Consider the following 20796-nt stretch of genomic DNA (forward strand, 5'->3'; position numbering starts at 1 on the left):
TTATTTGTTTGGGCAATGTTCTCCTACTGTCTGCAAAACATGACGTCACAGTCAATTATCTTCGCATGAGAGAAGTGATAGTGCTTGCCGATCAAGTTATTTTGGAGATGTGGACCTTTTCACCTGCGGTTCTCAACGTGTGCAGTGCAGACTCTCTTCAAAGATGTGGACTCACTTGATGAAGCTGCTAAACTATGACTCACTCTGGTTTGCACCATGCTGTTAGAAAGCAAGAAGGAGACACTTTGGCCCTGTCGATTCCCCAGGGGGTAACACACTTTACTTTTGTGCCATAGGAAATGTTTGATGTGGAGTTCTTTGGGGAATGAAACATTTTTGACAGGTGAAATGACACATCTGAGGAAGCCACCGGAGAAGAGTGAGACTCATTAGCGAGAAATGGAAGGTAATGAAGGGCTATCAAGTTGCCGACCCATTTGTCGAATATCATTACGGGACAACGCGAAGCTTTATGCTCTGCCGTATATCTCAACTCGATGTTGAGTATTAAAAACAAACGCGTATTAATAGTGACGCGTCAGCCATGAGATGTTTACATCCCCACTGTGGCAAATAAATCTTGCCATTTGTCGACACTGAATTATTGAAATATGCCCCACTGTGCAGCTCGACAGCAGTCTGCAAACTCAACTGTATAGCGGACCAAAAGCGTCAAAATGAAATAAAGAAATAAATGATGAATTAACAATCACATTAATTAATGAAATGTTTCAAGAATTAAATTAATTATAAATGGAATTTAGGAAATCAAACAAATGAATGCACCAATAAATAATGAAATGCACCATGAAATAACTGAATGGATATCTTATTATTTAAATGTTTGCGTGCGTAATTGATTTGAATTGACTTGACAAGCGAACAACCAATCAGGTTTGAGGACCTGTCCACCAAAGTTTGATGGGAGAGTTTGACATACCAAATAAATTCATCAAACACTGCAACACAGGACCATGACATTTTTAATGAAATTGAGATAGAATTATATATCTAATAAATTAATAATTAATAAATTAAACATTCGAATAAGACCTATTGAATCATTTTATGGCCATATTTAATTATTTAATGGCATATTAATTTATTGTTTGATTAATTTAATCCCATATTAAATTAACTATTTAAATAATTCATTTAAAAAAAAATTATGAAACATTTCATGGTGTGTTTATTTATTTAATTTTAGCACTTTCGATCCTCCGTCCCACTAATCCTTTAAGCATTACCATGATCCATCTTTGCATTATTCTAAGAGATGTCATGGGTTCTTTACAAACAGGTCCTTAGAACGCATCCACCTTGACAGAGGTAATCACTCACACTGCTGTACTATAAGTTAAGTGGCATTTGTGTCGAAAACATTGATAGATGCCTGCGAGCCTTCTCATTCATCCCGCTTCTTGTGTTCTCAAGGCACCGAATCGATTGCTGGACTGCTGCAGTTGTCTTAGGAGACGTTTAGCCTCTCGTCGGGCCGGGCTTTATCGGGTCATGCTGAAGGGATGGCGAAGTCTTTATTCTCCAAGGCTGGGGGTCACAGACTTACGAGGTAAGGATAACAATAGGGGTGAAGCACATTGAGTTGTAAATTGGAAATAAAACTTGCTTTTTTTGAATGTTTATTTTCATAGTTTTGGATTTTATTTGAAAGGAGACTGGGAAGGTGTTCTGCAGCCAATTGAAGACTGTGGCACATAATACAACAGCTCTATATTTTAGTTCTGTGTAGGCTTTTGTGGCTTCAAGCAGTCATCTGTCAGTGTTTGATTCTTTGACCCCACTTGTGTGAACACGACATTTGACACCGCCGCAGGCAATGTCAAATGAGACGGTGTTGGCCATACATACAAATACACACACATGCACGAACACACACACACTCGCCGCTAAACATGAACCATTTGTCAGAGACAAACTACGACTTCCTCTCAGCGACGAGCCTCTGTTGCATTGCTTCTCATAAAGGCTGCAAGGCAACTTGTGTGCTCAATGGGGTTGCGTCTCAGAGGTGTCCACGGCGATGCCCTCTTTGTCCTACATTTAACAAACACCACTCCTTGTACTGGACAAGAAGATTTAACTTATCTTTTTGCTTCCAATTTTCATGAGTTGAACTCAAGAAATCTAACACTTTTTTTTTAAATGGAAGACTTGTTTATGTTGCTTGCTTTTATTGCGTAGTCATTGTTTGCTCTCATTTTAGAAGCTTTTCTTCCTGTTCTGATGACTGATTGTCCCAACCTGTGTTCCATTTCCTCATGTAGAAATAGTCCAGGTCTACCTGTGTCTTCTCGCAGACTTGTCTTGTCTTCCGTGGCATCCTCAGACCTGACCCAGCATTTCTCGTAAGCATTCTTGCTTCACTCGAGTCCATGCTTTTGTTCCAAGTGCTTCCTGTATTGTCTCCAACTTTACAAAACAATGTTGCTTCTATTTGTTTTTTATCATCTTGGCTGTGATTCTTCATTGGTCCTAAAATAATCTGCTTTGTTTTCTGCAATGTTGCGTGTACTTGTCTTTTGAGATCTGCATTTTTGTTTTTAATCTAAGAACCATGCTTCAGGGACCTGTTTTGCATTTTCTGTCACATCGTACTCTCTCATTTTTTTTTTTTTTTTGGACCACCTGTTACAAAGGGTCCCTCCAGAATCACGTTGTTCCGCCCCTCCCCCAATGTATATGCGTTAATGAACACGTTTGTTTTGAAACGTTCCCTCGTTATACTACATCTGCATCAAGACCTTGATGCAACGATGTTGGTCAAAGGCGCATTTAATATTCCGTGCAGTCCCTCTGAGCTCTGGCCTCCCCCTCCTAGCAGGGGCGCCTAATGCAACATAATGAGTGGCGGGCGCATACTCTTGAGCGCACCAACGTCCTCACTGCGGATCTATCAAGCTATCACGAAGAAATAGATGTAAGATGCCCCCCCTCCTCAAAATGTCAAGCGTGTTTTCAAAAGATGTTTACTGACTAATTACAGAATGTCAATTGCCAGGAGCTTTAGGGGGAGAAAGAAAGTAAATGCCAAATGCATAACAATAACAAGGCTAAAATGAGAGTTGTGTAATGGGGCAGTCAAATGTCAGGAAATGAACAGATCATCAATTATCTGCAGGGCCAGATCGTTTACTTGTTTTAATCACACACTCGTCAGGCTTCGGACATGTATTAGAGGTAACATCTTGACTATGTTTGTGTTTCTGTTGAAAGGAACCTATTAATACTTAATCAGGCATGTTCGAGCTTTTTTTTTCCTCCAGATGGAATGTTTATGTTGGAATTTCTCGGTGCGTTCTGGCTTCTATGCACATTTGAAACTCATTCATGCTAAATTTATTGAAATGTTAAAATCCAGAAGTTTTGTAACTTTTAGGACCGCGGAACTATTTTCAAGGACTACCTTCATAATCCTAATGGCAATTAAATGGGCATTATTTTTTTCCCCCCAAATGTTTCAATCTACAGTAAATATTTTTGACTTGTTTAATGGAAAGGAACCAGACTAAATGATTATTATTGGTTTTACATGTTAATATTTGACATGCTCACTGATCTAAAGTCTTACACAATATGCTTATGTTTCACTTGAGTCCAAATTTTCAACGTCCCATTTGTATAGCTTTGCTAAAGAAATGTCCGTGAACCTTTCTGAAGTTCCAGTGAATTTTTTTTTTTTTTCTCGGCTTTAAGTGGCTTTCTATCAAAATAGTGAGGCACCGAGGATTCACTCTCCACCGTTATGAGTCCAGGGGACCTCTGAGCCTAATTTGCCTCAAACTGAAAAGGCAGATAATGGTGCGTTTCAGAGAGGCAGCCCAATTCCCCCGTTTCCCTCATCCAATATATATTCCATTTTAAAACCTCAAACTGTGGGTAGCAAATATGAAAAGAGCCTTTGAATGAACTAAAATTGGGTGTGAGAGGAAACATCGATAGCACTTGATAAGTTCGTATAGTCTCTTCATATGTTGTGGGAAGGGGAAGTGAATTTTCTTTGTCTTGTTTTTTTGCTTTTGGAGATTTCTGCAGACAGATAAATATGAATACAATCTAAAGATATCTACTATTAGTTTTGCAAATATGTGAATCGAGCTTTCTGATACTTTTTGTGCATCCTTGTCAGCATTCTCGACTTTTTATACCGCACCTTTTACACAGCTTAATTTGGCGAAAGTGACTAGAGAGAACGAGTGGACTCATTTCATGCTGTGGCTGTTAAATGCTGCTGCAAGGGGAAAAAAATGGAAGTAACCAAAGGGCAAAAATATAATGGAATTTTAAAAGCAAATCAGTTATATTGGAAGAAGTCTGTCTGTTCTTAACCTTTTATTGAGCCAAGGGACACATTTTGCATGAGAAAAAGCTCACGGCATACTACCAAGAAAAAATGTCACAAAATGTATGAATTCTTAAATTATGACAATTGTTTGTATTCCCAGCCGGATGCAAAAAAAAAAAAAAAAGTCAATTTGAGCATGAATATAGCCAAGCCCATTCACGAACAATCAAAGGGGGCTTCTCTCATTTCCTTTAATTGCAACACGCACATTTTGCATGTCAACGTGTTTGACTATTCTATAATAATTCAAATCAATTTATCTCCTCTAATATGCAATCTGAGCTAGCAAAGTTGGCCCAGTCCCACCGATACCCTCACCTTTTTAGCTCAATCACATCTCGACTCTCATTTAGTCACCGCTCCATTAGCGAAATGCTTCTATATGGAAGCTATGGCTCATTAACTAAGCACCTTCATTACACTTAATGGGCTAAAGGAGGCTCAGACGGGCACACTCTTTCTTTGCAGGACAATAAATAGCCCTCCAAAGACCACGTCCCGATAACTTGGAGGTAGCAGTGTAGCGTTGTGTGCGTAGAATGTAGTTCTACATTTTCTTTTCACAGATGTGTTATTATGATGACAGCAATGCCGGTCGTGAAATGGAACATTGAACTTTGGCAATATAATACAAGCTCTATTTCAACAATGTCCACGTTTACCATTATTTTGCTGCTACTGCTTAGAGAAAGAGAAAACAAAATCCTCTTTTTCTAAATATTAGTGTCTCGTTCTATCTGGTGTGTTGGATAAGATGTGGCTTGCGCAAGTTAGGAATCATCATGCTTGTCCACACGTGAAAAAAGTAGTGTTATAAAGCAAGGACAGAGGCAATTGAGAGGGAAGGGTTGTAATTTCGAGTTTAGAAAGTAATAAAAAATAAATGGGGGATCCAAGTATATTTCAGTGGGGGCAGTGCCCCTTGTGACCCCCCCCTACATTATGGAATATTATTATACGTAAATGTGTCTTTCTGCACAGGTTGTATTGACTCACAATGTAGTGTACCTAACTATTTGTCCAGCTTGCACAGAGCTTATATTTGAACACCATCAGCATATGAGGCGACACAAGATGGGAGAATCCATCTGGCAAGTTCCGCTCTAGTGACAGTACACTTACCTTTAGCTGTCAGTCGATCGTGCTTTATTGCTTTGTCCTTGTTGCATGCATGCATCTCCAGCTATTTTCGCTTTGCTGTGGTCCAAGCCGACATTGGACTTCAATCTAGTGTTGCGAGCATGCTAATTGCATGCCCCCGGGAGAACTCGGCGCTTGATTTGTACAGCAAATCACAACATTCGGAGAGCTTTGCACAAACGTCTTATTTTGAACCTTTTACGATTCATGAGGGAGAAACTTAGTTTTCTTGTTTTCTGTATTTGCATAGTCATAGTGTAAGCGTTGATTGCTGCTCACGCCGTAATGGTTTCATTCTTCACTGTCAGCCCCACGGACATGTTTGTTGGCAACGCAATCAACGGCCGAGGTGATGAAGCATGAGCGATGACATTATGTTTAGGCATTGCCTCGCTGCAGGCTGCAGGAGAAAGCGCGACACCTCTCGTATCCAGTCGAGCTTTTGCTAATTACGCAGTTTGGTGGCGGGGAAGTAAAATTAGTGCCGATTAAAACACTATTTTTCGACTAAGGAGATTTTTTGGGGGGGAGAATTTATTTATATGGACAATGCATGATGAGGATTGTTTGGGACACCCAAAATATTTTTATCAAACTCTTCTTACAACTTTACCATGAAATGACTTACAGATGGGAGCGGAAAAATTCCTCATTAGTTAAGGATCTGTTTTAAAATGCCACATCTTCTTGCATTCTAGTTTTACCAAAAGGTAATCACGGCCTATTTTTGTTTCATTTTGTATAAAGGAGGTGAGCGTTTTGATGTGCTCAAGTAACTGGGTCAAGGAATGCAGTATATTAGAACAAATGGCACAATTTGAGGAGGTACGGCATTGAAAATGTTGACCTTTTTCGTTTAGGCCGCATTGAGTAGAAGTGATGACGTGACATTATAAACACCCTGCCGTCCAACTTATTCCCACTAGCCTTGGTGTATTTCATTGGTTTTAAAAGGCAATTTGGAACCCTGATGGATACATTTCATCCTTGAGCTGGCTGGCATTATTAAGGAGACAGGCATCTTCATTATGCTTTCATTTCCCTCCAGAGTATAATGAAGTTCTATAACAAAAAAAGCAAACAAAACAAACTTTGTGTTAATTCCTTTGTGCTAAAGTGACCCTTTCAGACAGTGCAACAGGAGATAATTAGTGTCGCCTATAGAAGCAAATGAGCCTGCCAACAAATCCTATTTAATCTGCTTTAATTAGACCTACCTTTTAAGCACTTTCATTAAAAATGGCCAATGATCATTCTGAGCATCATATAAATCAAATTTACTCAAACACATGATACAAAGCTTAAATATTTCTACTATGAGCTTTTTTTTAGACCGTTTATGGTCCATATTAAGCACTAATCTTTTTTTTTTAAATTTGATAATTCCCCTGATCATATATTCCCTTTAGCACAGGTTATGTTAAATTAATGAATAATGCCAGCATCATTTTTATCCTCTTTGAATTGAATGCAACGTCCCTGTACGGACAGAATAAAAAGTCATTTACATCACATTGAGTGAGAGCAGACGGTAGGACGAGAGCAAAGTGGGCTCAGGTGGAGGTCCAGGCAATAGCAATTTAAGAAGCCATGTGCTGGTTCTTTCATAAAAACCTCAGTGATCCTCCATCTGAAAGAAAAGTGTCTAGCCTTAGCAATGACTTGCACTTTTTATTTTTTTTGCCTGGCCTGTCAATATAAAGCCTAGTTTTACTCATTTAGCACCGCCAGAGCCAATATTGCTTTATTATTTCCCCTGCTGTGGGTCAAGCCGCCGTGCTCTGACTGCGACACAGAGGTGGCTTCCACGAAGAAGGGATTAAGAGTTCGCCTCAGTGCATTCCCAGATCTCGCATTTCGACAAACACCAATATGCAAATTTGCAAGCAGCCAGAATGGGGGCACATTTGCTCGCGAAATAGACACAGCACACAGTCTTCAATGCCAGAGAACACTGATCAAAAAGTAGCTGACAAGAATAACGGTGTCATGAATTTTATATTTTCCAGTTTGTGTCCCACAGTGAGGATTTGGCAACCCTGTTATTGTTAATAATAATAGTAACAATAATACGACTTGAGACATTTCTTTTGTTAGCCTACTTTAAATTGTAATCGTTAAAGGGGATATCAACCTAAAATTTCCTTTACAATATGTTGTATGTGCTCCCACTAGTCTAATAATGGCATTCTGATTAATATTGCATTTGCGCTAAGCAGCAAAATCCAACCGTTTTTATCCCTCCCGGGGCGGCCATTTTGTCATTTTCTGTCAACTTAAAATGACATCACAGGTCACAACCAATTACGTCTCAGCTTCAGAAAACTGGTGAAAAAACGGTGTATATTTTCAACTGGTACCCTTCCAATGCTGCCCAACAAGGGGATACAAAGTTTTCAATGTAAAAAAAATATATATATACTTGAGACTTCTGGAAGCCTTCCTCTTGATCAGTTCAATTTGTATTCCCAAGTCTTGAGTCAACTTCAGGTTAGATTTGTAATATTTTATCCTCTTAATATAACAGCAATACACCATAACGGAAGTGGATGGACATGTTTTGGGGTTGTTATATTTGCAACATGATGGATGCTGTGCATCATCATTGAAAATGCATAAGGGTTTCCTCTTTTGGATACTTCCACACTCGATCCGCAAAGTCGATAAATGTCAGGCTAGCTGTAAAATCACTTTGTGAATATTGGATGAGCAAACAAACCACACATGATGTATATATGGAGTTCACTACAACCGATTCCCACCAACCATCCGTTTCCCATGTGGCAGAACATCTCTGCGTTCCTTCAATGAATGTTATCATCTAGGGGAAATGGTGGTTCTTTTTCATACCCTGAGGTATCATTTACGCTGCCATGGCAGCCATGTTAATCCACTGCTGATCTACCCTTTTCGGCTCAAGATGCCCTACAATCGATAATGTCATGGAGGCTTTGCCTTCTGCTCTTCATCACAGCCTTTATCGCCATCTCTGACTTAATGCACTTTGATACTGCGTTAATGGGATTTCCTGTTTGAACATAGAAATTGGAAGGAAACATGTTTACAAAAATAACCTCTCATTGCACAGACATAAACTGAGAAAATGCATTTGTTAGTTGCAATTGGATTTCCACGGTCAATATGCCCCTTAGTGGCAGTGATTAGCATATATGACGTCAGGATCATCTGATCTCAATAGTGACAGTTTTAAACATTTTATTAGTTACAATCATTGTTTCTTGGCACTCGTAGAATATTTAAAACTTATTTATAGTGAAATTCTACACAGCATATTGCACATTTTAACGATTGAGAGCACTTAATAAATGTTTTGCACAATTATAGAAAATATGTCTTTAAAGTTGAAGTCAACACCCAAACTATCATCGTAATATGTTCTGTGCAACCCAACTAGTTGAAATACAGCGTTGTGATTCCTGTTTTGGTTGTTGAATATTAATTAAACAGGCAAAATCCACCTGTCTCCATCAAAAATGGCGGCCATTTTGCCATTTGCTGTCGACTGAATATGACGTCATAGTTGCTCAAGTCACCTGTGTATCGCAAAATATGCAAACGCAAAAGCCTTCACACTAATCCATCAATTAAAAATTTTGTGGCATTCCCACACTGTTTCTAGGCAGCTTCAATCACTGAGAATAATGTTTTAGTTTCTCAGCATTCCTTCAAATCAACAAATAATACTCTTATGACGTTTTATGTCGCACAATAATTAAATTACAAGTTATTCCCCAGCTTCAGTCGCCTATACTTTGGTGTCTGCAGTGAACTCCAGTCCACATTTTGTGGGCTGCTTTGCATCGCCGGAGCATCTGATACGCAGCGCAGTCTCTCCTCTGCACCCACTCGCACAGCAGTTGTACTTGAACGCAGCACGCCGGGGTTCTCAGTCCGTACGTCTGTTGCACTGCTGCGGGGCTCGGACAAGTTACGCTCAAGCGGTGGGAAGAGCGCTTCTCTTCTCCGGATCCATGTGGCACTTTTATGCGCGCCATCTCTCCAGCGGTGCATGGTGGGGGCTCTTAATTAAGCACCCCTTGCTGCATTTCAAACACATCTCCTCCTCAGGGACATGCACTTGCTTGGCTTTGCAGGCGCAAACTGAGTAAAAGATCCAAGTACCAGTGGATCTTGCTGTTGTTATTGTTGTAATTTTTTTTTTAAATTAGCAGAGGATACAGCAGGAAAGCTCCTGGATCTTTTATCCAAGTCCACAATGCTCAGACTGGAGATGCTCGTTTACACTTTTTCTGCGCTGTGCATCGCATCCAAAGCAGAATTGAAAGCAAGGAATTGCACCGAGGTGAGGGAAGCTTGTGTAGCCAGGGGCTTCAACTTCACGCATGTTCCCCTCCAGGAGATTCCAGGTAAGAATCCAATGCGACGTTATTACCAACAAGTGTTTGTTTATGGCCGGAAAAAACAAAAAGAGTTTAATAGAGCTCATTTTTGATTTGATGTTGAGTTTGGATGGAGCAACATCCCAGCCACTTGTTCAATTTCCAAAAAGAGTTTTAAACTTCAGCATTCAAATCTAAACTTGAATAGGGACTGCCTGTGTACTCTGGAAAATACAATAAGAGAATAAAGTTGGAATTTTAACGAGAATAAAATCCTAGTACAACCCAAGAAAATGTCATGTATGGGTAACGTTATACATTGAGGAGGATCATTAGAGAAAAAATAATTTAGTTTTATGAGACGCAGGTTCTGATATGTGAATTTGGACTCTAGAGAGGAAAAATGCATGGTGGAATCTCAGTTCAGCAAAGTCTATTTATTAACAAAATATCAGATAAATTGCTTTGGTTCTGTAAGCCACAGCGTTCACGTAACTCGATTGTGAGTTCTCTCACATAGCATAAATGTCCCGTTTGTTATTCATTTTTAAAAATCAATATCAGCACTAGTGTTGGCTCCCAAGAAGGTGAAAAGCGCAAGTGATTGTGCTATTAAGAAGCCCTGCAAAGTGTTGATGTTTGGGTGGGTCATCCGCAGGCCCCGCCCTCGAACTCCCTTGACGACCTTTGCGTCTGGCACACACAACGGTGACGGGCGGGGATGGATTCATTGTATTTCCATTCAGCGGTTTGCTTCGGTCACTTCTGTCGCTTCGGTTTGAGAAGAGATTCAAATTCCTGAACTCATTGAAGCGAACACATTTTGAGAAAAAGTACAAATAAAATTCTGATTTTTTTCAGAATTAAGTTGGAATATGACAATTATTTTATAATTATAAAAAAGATCTATTATTAGAGAAAAAATGCAATTAAGGAAAAAAATTTGTGATAGTACAAGAAAAAAACTTTTTGAACTCATGTTAAATCACAATTTTATTATCTCAGTCATCGATTGGTGAAGGCAAACATTGCCACATCTTTTCTTTTTGTTTTCCATTGAATTGTGTCCCTAGTACTCTTTCGCAGAGGTCAATGGTCAGTGCGGCTATCTTTACTTCCTAGAAGCACGCCGCCAGTTAATTCCGCGCAAACTGCTCGACATGACGATAACAATATTTAATCCTAATGTGAAGAGTCCCCACAGGCGACTGCAGTGAGATTGCCTGCTTGCTCCGTGCTGTAGCCAATCCTGCGTGCATAGATAATGGATAATGAATGGTCAGCCATAAGCAGATTAACTAACCCGTTCTCGCGTACATTTTAGCGCCAACGCCAGGCGGAACTGTGGCTTCCGCTTGCTTAAGTATCTCCGACCACAAGAGACTCTTTTTCCACATGATTAAAAATGCCATAAAAGGCAATTAAAGCGCGTCTCGCTTCCAATTATATCTTACAGCTGACTGACTGTAAAGCTTACCGACTGGTGATGTGAGACTCTCCCACACTTGTAAAAAATCGCTCGGAATAAATATACAATTAGACTGGAGCGTTTTGTCAATGGCAACAAACCAACAGTGTAAAAATCCTTTCTCATGTATGTATATCAATAGGCGGCTCGGTGGAGCACTGGGTAGCACATCCGCCTCACAGTTAGGAGGGTGCGGGTTCGATTCCACCTCCGGCCCTCCCTGTGTGGAGTTTGCATGTTCTCCGCGGGCCCGTGTGGGTTTTCTCCCGGCACTCCGGTTTCCTCCCACATCCCAAAAACATGCTTGGTAGGCCGATTGAAGACTCCAAATTGTCCCTAGGTGTGAGTGCGAGTGCAAATGGTTGTTTGTCTCTGTGTGCCCTGCGATTGGCTGGCAACCGGTTAAGGGTGTCCCCCGCCTACTGCCCGATGACGGCTGGGATAGGCTCCAGCACGCCCGCGGCCCCCGTGGGGATTAAGCGGTTCAGAAAATAGATGGATGGATGTATATCAATACTGATATTAATATGGAAATAGGGGCATCAGCAGTAAAAAATGTTAGTCTGCTTGCTGGCTACTGCAGCGGTGCCATTGAGCAACGTGCCATTCTCGCGTCTCGACTCAAGTGGTGCAGCATTGTTGAATCTCTCCTCACATGCCTGCATGAGTGTGATGTGGTCATCCGTGATATAAATTTTGAGTTTTGTGAGCTAAATTTCCCCTTGAGAAATTATAATGGTTATATTATTATACAGAGTTATCAAGATTGTCATATGGTATCATTAAGAATCAGTCAGAAATATCACGAATTTGTTCCAGGAATCAATTACAAGCAGGTATTGAGTGAGCAGTATTTCAGTATTGATCCACCTGACACGACGTTTCATGTTCCTCTTAACTGGGAACAAAGTGTAATTAGTCGGAAATCAGCACATTTTAGCCATGACATCAGACGTCTGCTCATAAACATGATGTTTACAATTCAAGTTTGCCAGCACTTGGTTTATTAAAACAAAATACCTGCAACTGGCTCATGTCTTCAGGTACGTAAAATGGAATGTATGGAGGAAGTTTTGGAAGTTAGTGGAGATACTCTGAGACTGTATAACAAGAAATGTTTACACTGGTTGAATGTTAAATCAAAAATAAGAAAGAAAGAACTCTCACTGTTTTGCAGCATTGCATAAGGAAACAGAAGCAATATGACCGATTTTGCACTAGCGGAACTAGAGAGGGGAGCCGCGGGGGCACTGCCCCCCTTTGTAATATGCTTGTGGTTAGAATGTCTGCCTCACAGTTCTGAGACTCTGCGTTTGAATCGCAGCTCTGGCGTTACCGAGAAGGCCAATATGCAGTTATACATGGATATGTATATAGATTTTTCTCATGTTGCTTGACAATAGTCCAATTCAAAGGAATTTAGTTTTTCTACGATTTCTCGTGACGTTCCTCGGGGAACAGTTTGCATAGTCTGAATATGGGAAATGTAATAATTCACATTACCTCGCATGACGGGCCACTTTCCAATTTTTGCGTTCATTGGCACGATGAAACTCTATAAGAAACAGCTGCTAAAGCACGACGGCATTACCGGCGTGGCTCAGTTATGCGTTCAAAGCAGAAACAGCTGTGTTTGGAGGAATTCAAGTCTTCAGTAAAGCGTAAAGGTGAGTTTGCAGGAGAAGTGATGGTTTCATCTAAAAATCTTGGCACGCGGTGCGCATAGCGTGAGCGTTTTTCATCCTGCATCAGCAGAAGTGTCTCATGGGGAGAAATTTAGTAGAAAACAAGCTAAACGGGATGAGAAGTCAAGAGATAGCACTTGTTTCAAATTATATCCAACATGGGACGTGTTAGGTTCTCCTAAATTCATTTCAAAGCACTACTTCACTAACCGGACACTTAATTAGGAACACAATCTCAAGTGCTGAATTGAAACTTCTAGAAACTTCCTGAAATGCGTTATTTTATTTCAAGTTTATTCTTGTGGTTGTAGATTATGGTTCAGTCACATTGCACTGTGATTTGGTCACTTCCGTCCATCCATTTTATCCTCATTAGAGTCGCTGGTGGGCTGGAGACGAACTCACATTCACACTTAGAAAATTTACAGTCTTCAAAAAACCTAACATGCTTGTTTTTTTGGAATGTGGGAGGATACAGTATTAAACGGTGTGTTCAGTAAAAAGCTGTGCCGCTCCCTATCAAGTAAGACATGTCTATTTATCGATTATTCAATTATTCCATGACATTAACTGTAATTGGCTGGCAACTAGTGAAATCGAAATGGACGGCTATACTGTAATTATACCGGTAGCTACTACCTGTTGCCTGACATTTTTTTTTATTTCTGTAATCAGGCAGAAATGTGTAATGTAAGAATCAAGTGTGTTTACTTAAAGATAAATAATGCCTGTATTCTGGAAAAACCAAGTGGAGACTTTTTTACGGATCATTGGTCACCTTGTGTTGTGGCATTTAAGGCAGCCTACATAAAAAATAAAAAATAAATCCATGTTTTTAAAGTACAGAACTTAAATAGAACTTGCATTGCCATTGCATGTAACGGAAACTGTGCATTAGCGATTGTGGCAACCATATGAAGGCTACTTTTTGCTCCACATGACTTAATCGAGTGTGACAGCAGCTCTGAGCCAAACTCCAATAGTGCTGATTAGTTGGTCAACAGATGCTGCCGAGAGACAACAATGAGCGATGGTCATTTTAAAAAATTCATTGATGTTTTTAATTTTTAACTTGAAGCTTCAGTGAGAAGCAGGCAGGTTGCACGCCTCAAGGGCACGACGACCATCTCGCGCAAATTTGCTGAGGTGCTCATATAGCCTCGCCTCTATATGACTCATTCAAAAGCGTTGATCAAAAGGTGTCTATTCAAGAGATGACATTATCCGGAGATGAGAGATGAAATTGTTTGCTCAATGTGTCGTCGGCACGGATGCAAAGGTGCGAGCGCGTAGGTTATACTAGGCATTCGGGAACAGGTGGGCCTTTCATCAAATATGCAACCCGGCTTCTTAGACACGGCTATGATAGACGTGCCAGATGGGATTATTCATTGTTTCTTTTCTTTGTTTAATTTGTTGTGTGCGAAACAACAGGGCTGTCAGAAATGTTGACACCGATAGTTTGCCAACAACTCAAACTGAAAGAAAAACCTTGCAAACCTTTGTTTGCACCTGAGTGACAAAGCATTGTATATAAATAATAAATTCAATGATGAATTAAATCCACTTTCAAGAAATAAACATTGCTTTATTTTGAGTCACTTGATTGTCAGTTTTGTGTTAGGCAGTTTGTCAGAATTTTCTGAATGTAATGAATAATCTAGTTTGTAAATGAACTTCTTACTTTTATAATCAAGTCATCATTAAAGTAACTAACTTTGGAAGTCAAGGCAACTGGCGACACTGTTGGGATACTAGCTGACATTGAATTCGCACCAATCAAATAAGTTGAGTGAACTGGGCTGTGTGATTTTTCTTTTTCTTTTTTTTAATAAACGGGCTTATTTATACCAAACTCCAAATATGGTAGCAGAATGTCATGCTCAACAGTGACCTCAGCATAATTGCACTCAAGTCATGCTCGCAATCCCGGAGTTTTATTGTGGTCAAAGCGATGCCTTGGAGCTAGGCGGAGTCAGGGTTAAAAGGCAAAATCTAACAGCTCCATCGGTATAAACTGTTTGTCAGAGCAAGGCCACGATTCCGCCTGCGGATGAGCTGGTTTGAGGCTGTTTGCAGATGCATGCTCAGAATTCAAATGCTATTCCGTTATCGAACCTTTTGTATAAGTACAAAAATACAACAGAACCTTGAAAATTCCTTTCAAAACTTACTTAGACTGTCTGAGATTGCTCAAAATAACTATTATGGATGGATGACCTCTCAAATAAACCCAGTGAACCTTCAGCCTCCCATTGGTAGAATATCTTATTTTCGTTCTACAATGACAATAGTCATTCTATTCTCATTCTATTGAGGGGAAATATGAGGTGAAGATCGCAGAATGGGAATTTTGCCTCATTCGGTATAACACATCGCCTTTGCTTTTATTATTATTTACAATAATAATAATTGTTTTATTTATATTAACCTTTATTGATATTTGTTTTGTTATTTTGTTTTTAGCCCGTGGCTCTGAGTTTAGGTCATTAAAATGGATACTCAAACAACATAAATTCTTCCACAATGTGAAATTGACGCTTAAAACAATTGTTGTACTGTTTAAAAAAAACTAAATATTGTGATGACAGTTTGACATAAGGAATGGATTATTTCTATTTCCATATTTCCCTACAGAAATATAAAAGTGGTTACTAGCTATATAGATAGCTAGATAGATAATCTATTTATCAAGTGAAGAAACTCAAAATGTTATTATTGCGTGCAGCATCCTGGAACAAATTGTGATCGACTCCAGCTCCACCAAAATAAGCAAACTCAGCATCACTGTCACTTCCTGGAGGTGACAAGGTCCCCTTTTGTCATACAAACAAAGAGCACAATTTGTTACCTGCATTCATTTGAAAACATGTCACATCGACGGCCAATAACTATTGTCTGGATTGAGCTAGCGCCAGAGATAAAACGTTCCGATACGAAGGAGGCCACATCACAATAAAGTCGCATTCGATGTCATCGTTTGTTTACACTCAGCCATGAGCTCCCGCTGAAATACGAGCGCTTATATTAGTTGATCCTTGGCCGCTTGCATAAGGGCATAAATGAGCTTCGCTGGAGTGTGTAATGTGCACAGGTTCTCCAGCATCATGTAATGGAATGGAGAGGATTAGAAAGGTTAAATGGGAGTACCTGCACGGTGGGGCTGGGGTGATCAGGATTGGCCGATGATGTATTACCAGACCAAAGTGACCTTCCTGTCTGTCACAGACACCGAGACTGATCCGTGAAGAGCTGTCAAGTTGATGCTTTACGATGCCGTCTTTGGATTTCTACGCTATCCTTCTGCTCCAATCGCAAATCACCTGCTGTTCATGCTCCTTTATGGCACCGTCATTGTTAATGGGGACGCATTATTGAAAAGTGTCTTCTTAATTGCTTGTATATATATATATATAGCCGGAATGCCTGCCCACCTGTCAAGTAGGGAATGATGTAGTTCCATTTTCGGACACTAGGTGGTACAACATAAAATTGGAAAGATTAGAAAACAGGAAGTATCAGGCTCGTTCTTTGCAGATGAGATTGTCCTCTTTACTCCTGCATTTAATGTCAACAGAAAGCAATGGCTGTAAGTTCATTTTACAATATATATCTTTGGAAATAATTATTCATTTATATTCCGGGATGGTAAAAATGGGATTTATTTACTGGAAACTGTGACTGGACCTCTTCTTGCTCTCAATATTTATTCTTGAATGTGGTTGTATTATTTTAAAGTGTGTTTGAAGACCTTCAAGTGCCATTCATGCTATAAAAAACATGCTTAGGTAGTATTTAGGGTGTTTCTATATTGCATATTTCTCTTGCAGTATTGTGGGGCTGGTGTGCAATATGACCTAACCCCCCTCAATGGAGCAGGATTTACAGGATAAGTTTCAGATTTGGCCTGTGTTTTGTCTGCCGAGACACATTCGAACCAATTACACGTTTAACCAACTCCAAAACCAGAGAGCTGGTCTACGGATCAAAAAACAAGCTATTGTGAAAGCTGAGAGAAGCTGGCTAACCATTCAGAAACTCTGGCAAAAATGCAATACAACCATTTGGAATGTCCTGAAGAAGAAAGAAACCACTAACAGCTAGCAAGTAAACAACCTCAAACAGTTAGATCAATGAAACAAAGAAGCTGTTGATGACAGAAACATTGTGAGAGCTGTAAAGAATGCCCACAGTGTGTGACTTTAGCAAAACATCCAAAGGTCAGGACTGAAGGTATTACAAACAACTGTATGTGAAATGAGAAAAAGTATAATAAAAGCAATACCATCATAATCCAGTGCAATATGTCTTCTTCAAGGGCTGCTCCTCTTCAATGTAATCTGATGATGTCATCCAGGAGGAGGAATTCAAACAAACGATGGCATTTGGTGCTGCCGAGGGGATTTTTATTTGAGCGCTGACTCCAACTCGCATCTCATCCGTCGTGACGGCCCAAAATGGCCCCGCGACGGTTGCTATTCCGAGACATTGTTTAAATGCTTTGTGACGATACTGTTCACGTAAAAAGCAGGAGGAAGGGAATACTTGAATTTTATAAGGTGAGATGAACGAGCAGAACTGGGAATTGTCTCCAGTTTGTTTAATGTTGCATTAGTAGTTAATGTCCCAGGAAATCCTGCATGCACCGTTACAAAAACAATCAGTCATGTTCCTGTGCGCCATGTTTTTTCACAGATAGCATGCATATCGTTGACATTGTATATATTCTCTCATGAGTCATGATTTCACCTGTCACTTGGCACTTAGCAACAGGAGCTCAGGGTCTGCTCATTTAATGCGGTTTTATATAACATTAAATGTCATCGACAGGATGTGGAGCGAGCGATTAGCACGTCTGACTCACAACTCGGAAGATGGTTTTCAAATCTCAGCTGTGGTTTTCGTGGATGGATTTTGTTCCCCCTCTCAGCGATGATGCAAATGTTAAGGGAATGGTTGTCTGTCTTTACACGTACTTTGTAATTGAGCGGCGACCAGTCCAAGGTGTAATCTGTCTTTCCCCCGATGTCAGCTGGCTCCAGCTCACCACGACGCTGAACAAGATAAGCACAATGAGCAGATGGTTTTGCAGATGCGAGGGATTTAAAAGGTTTATTAGGGGGGAAAAAACATGCCTCATATGCTGTTAGTCCAAAATTATGCATACTGACAATAAATGGAGCTCTAAACATTGACACAAAGTGTCAAGACTACAAGAAGAGAATATCGCGATTTTTACTGCATGTTATCAGTCAAGGCGACGAGGCGACCTATTGGGTAAGCACGTCTGCTAAATAACTTTTAATTTCTGAGTTTGAATCACTACTCTGGCTTTTCTGGGTGGATTTGGGTTTTTACCCATATCACCAAAACATAAGTTACCTTTAATTCTAAATTGTTAAGAAGAGGTGTGAAGCCACTAATAAGGACAAGTACTAATATATAGACGATGGATGGCTGCCCAAGGTAAATTTTGTATGCTCTGTAAATCAATTGCCTATCTGACATTACAAGGTGGCTCAGTTTTGTGAAACCCTGATGGTGAGAAGACCTTGTATTCAGCATCTGCTCTATATGCAACCTAATTGTTAATTGTTTTTCTATTCGGGTTCCAGATGCCCGAAGAAATCTACATTCACTGATGGATTTCAAACTCATTATTTCAGGTTCAGTGTTTTTAAGCAGCAAAAGTATCTCGTTGATGATGCATCCCTGGAACTTATCTGCAATGGAAGATTTGACTTGATTCTTTTTGTGGCTTTTGGTTCTAATCCAGTGTTCCTTAGCTCCAAACCCCAAGGCAGTGAAAGAGAGTTGGTTTTTTGTTTCTACTGTCAGCTAGTTAGAATGATATTTTAGGTTATGAAAACATCTATATTTACCCACCTGAAACTTGCTCTTTTATGCAGTGTAAGATTTGGGAACGTTAGAGAGATGGTCATCAGAAAAAGTGCTTCGAAAGACATGGTCCCAAACATAGGGCTCGGGGGCCATTTGTGGGCCGCAGAACGATATGTTGCGGACCCCTAGCAGACATCAAAGTTTAAAGGGAAAGTCAAGTACAAAATGTTCTTACAGTAATACACAGTATGCACCCCCACTAGTCTAATATCCATTTCATTTTCTGAGTTTAGTCATTTGATGTTCGCAAGCTGAGCTGTGATTTCTTGACCTGAGCCATTTCAAAACCTTCCATGAAATCATGAACAAAAATGTATGGAAGGGGAGCTTTGAAAAACAAACAGTTGAAGAAATTGTTTACTCTCTCTTTTTTTTAATTGAATTAATTTAAAACTGCAGGCTGCCTGCACCACATGAATCATTCAGATCACTACGGTTGGACTGTTTCTATCATAAAAATCAATTTTAATAAAACTAAATCTCTTTAGCCCAAATCATTTTGACACAGGGGGCGATGATAATATTTGAGGCAGGGTCTTCCATTGAAAATTAGAAATTTGGTTTCTCGCTGAGAACACTAAACGAAACAAAATATCCACTTAGAGGCAACTGGGCTGTGTTGTATTAAAAAATGATAGACATGCTTTTCAGTAAAAAAAAGACTTTTTCCACAAAAGACTAGCGTTCCGAACTTTTTTTGTAGTGTCAGATACGTCTGCTTTCCTCAAGGCCTCACCTAGCCATCAAATCAAAATGAGACAAAGCCCTGTCTCGAAATGCCTCGTTGCAGCCGTCTATCTTTAGCAACCGTCTGTTACCAGCGATGTTGGCCCCTCGTTTTGTTTTGAGGCCAGGGGAATGAGGCCTCCGAGTGGAGTGCTGACGAGCGGGAAGTCCTGGCACCGTGGCGAGATTTCAGCGCTAATGAGGAAACCGTTAAATGCTGAGTGAAAGGTAATAATCAGTAAAGTGCCACCGGCTGCTGCCCTGCGCTGCCGTCGCCTCCGCTAAATGGATGCAGAGCATGTTGGCATGCATGTCTAAGCAGCGTGTGGACTGGAAATCCATAGCAGCCTCCTCCTCCTCTTTGAGTCCGTATTGTGTAAAAAAAAAAAAAAAAGAAAAGGCAGACACTGTGTTCCATATGCTGATCATGGTTCCTAAATGTGCTGAAGATGCATACACACATTAATCTTAACCGTATTGATATTGGTAGGCCTTGCAGCGCTATATTGTCCATGAATATTCCACAGCCATTAGCCTCCAGGTCAAGCACGTTGTACATTTTATTTGTCTATTTGTCTTCTTGACTTTTATTTATACAAGGACCTTTGCTTGGTTTGTTATTTTTCCTCCTATTTTAGCCTCATGACAATTTATATATTTACCTTCATAAAAATAACTTCAGTGCCGGGTAATGCTGTGACAATATTGGTGCGGCTCTGACATCTTATGAAAAAGCAAAAATGACTTTTTTTGGCTGCCTCAGATGACCTCATGACTGCTAGGCATAAAATATGTATGCACACTGTGCGATGAGGCCAGCGGCATTGGCACCCTTCTTAGTTTGAACTATTTGGTGGCAGATTTTTTTTTTTTTATATATTTATAAATGTTGATCTGTTTGCCGTAAATGGCAAATAGAGAGAGCTATGTGTTCATTCTGCTGCATGAATTGCTTTTGAGTGGAGTCTAACTGATGGTGTTTTTATCCAAAATACAGAAGAAACAGCACATCAAAGCTCTTTTGGAAAAGACAAATAATAACCAAACCCAACTGTTTATTCTATGCATTTGACAAAAAAGTGAAGTTAAGCACTGATTACATATTTTTGATAGAGGAACTGAAAATATTGTACAGAAAATAACGATTCAACT

The 20796-nt window shown here is 39.9% G+C and overlaps 1 protein-coding gene across 2 annotated transcripts in view; it reads left to right on the forward strand.

Annotated features, from left to right (window-relative positions):
• Positions 1–9352: 9352 nt before the first annotated feature.
• LOC119115212 (glypican-6-like) overlaps positions 9353–20796 on the forward strand; it is a 53934-nt gene continuing 42490 nt past the window's right edge. The window contains exon 1 of one of the 2 annotated variants that reach the window (XM_037239508.1): positions 9353–9891. In XM_037239508.1, coding sequence (XP_037095403.1) covers positions 9741–9891 — 151 coding nt within the window. In that variant the 5' untranslated portion in view covers positions 9353–9740. The remainder of the gene's footprint in view (positions 9892–20796) is intronic. The other variant, XM_037239509.1, reaches the window with a different exon arrangement.

The sequence above is a fragment of the Syngnathus acus genome, chromosome 21, assembly GCF_901709675.1.
Source record: "Syngnathus acus chromosome 21, fSynAcu1.2, whole genome shotgun sequence".
Classification (NCBI taxonomy): domain Eukaryota; kingdom Metazoa; phylum Chordata; class Actinopteri; order Syngnathiformes; family Syngnathidae; genus Syngnathus; species Syngnathus acus.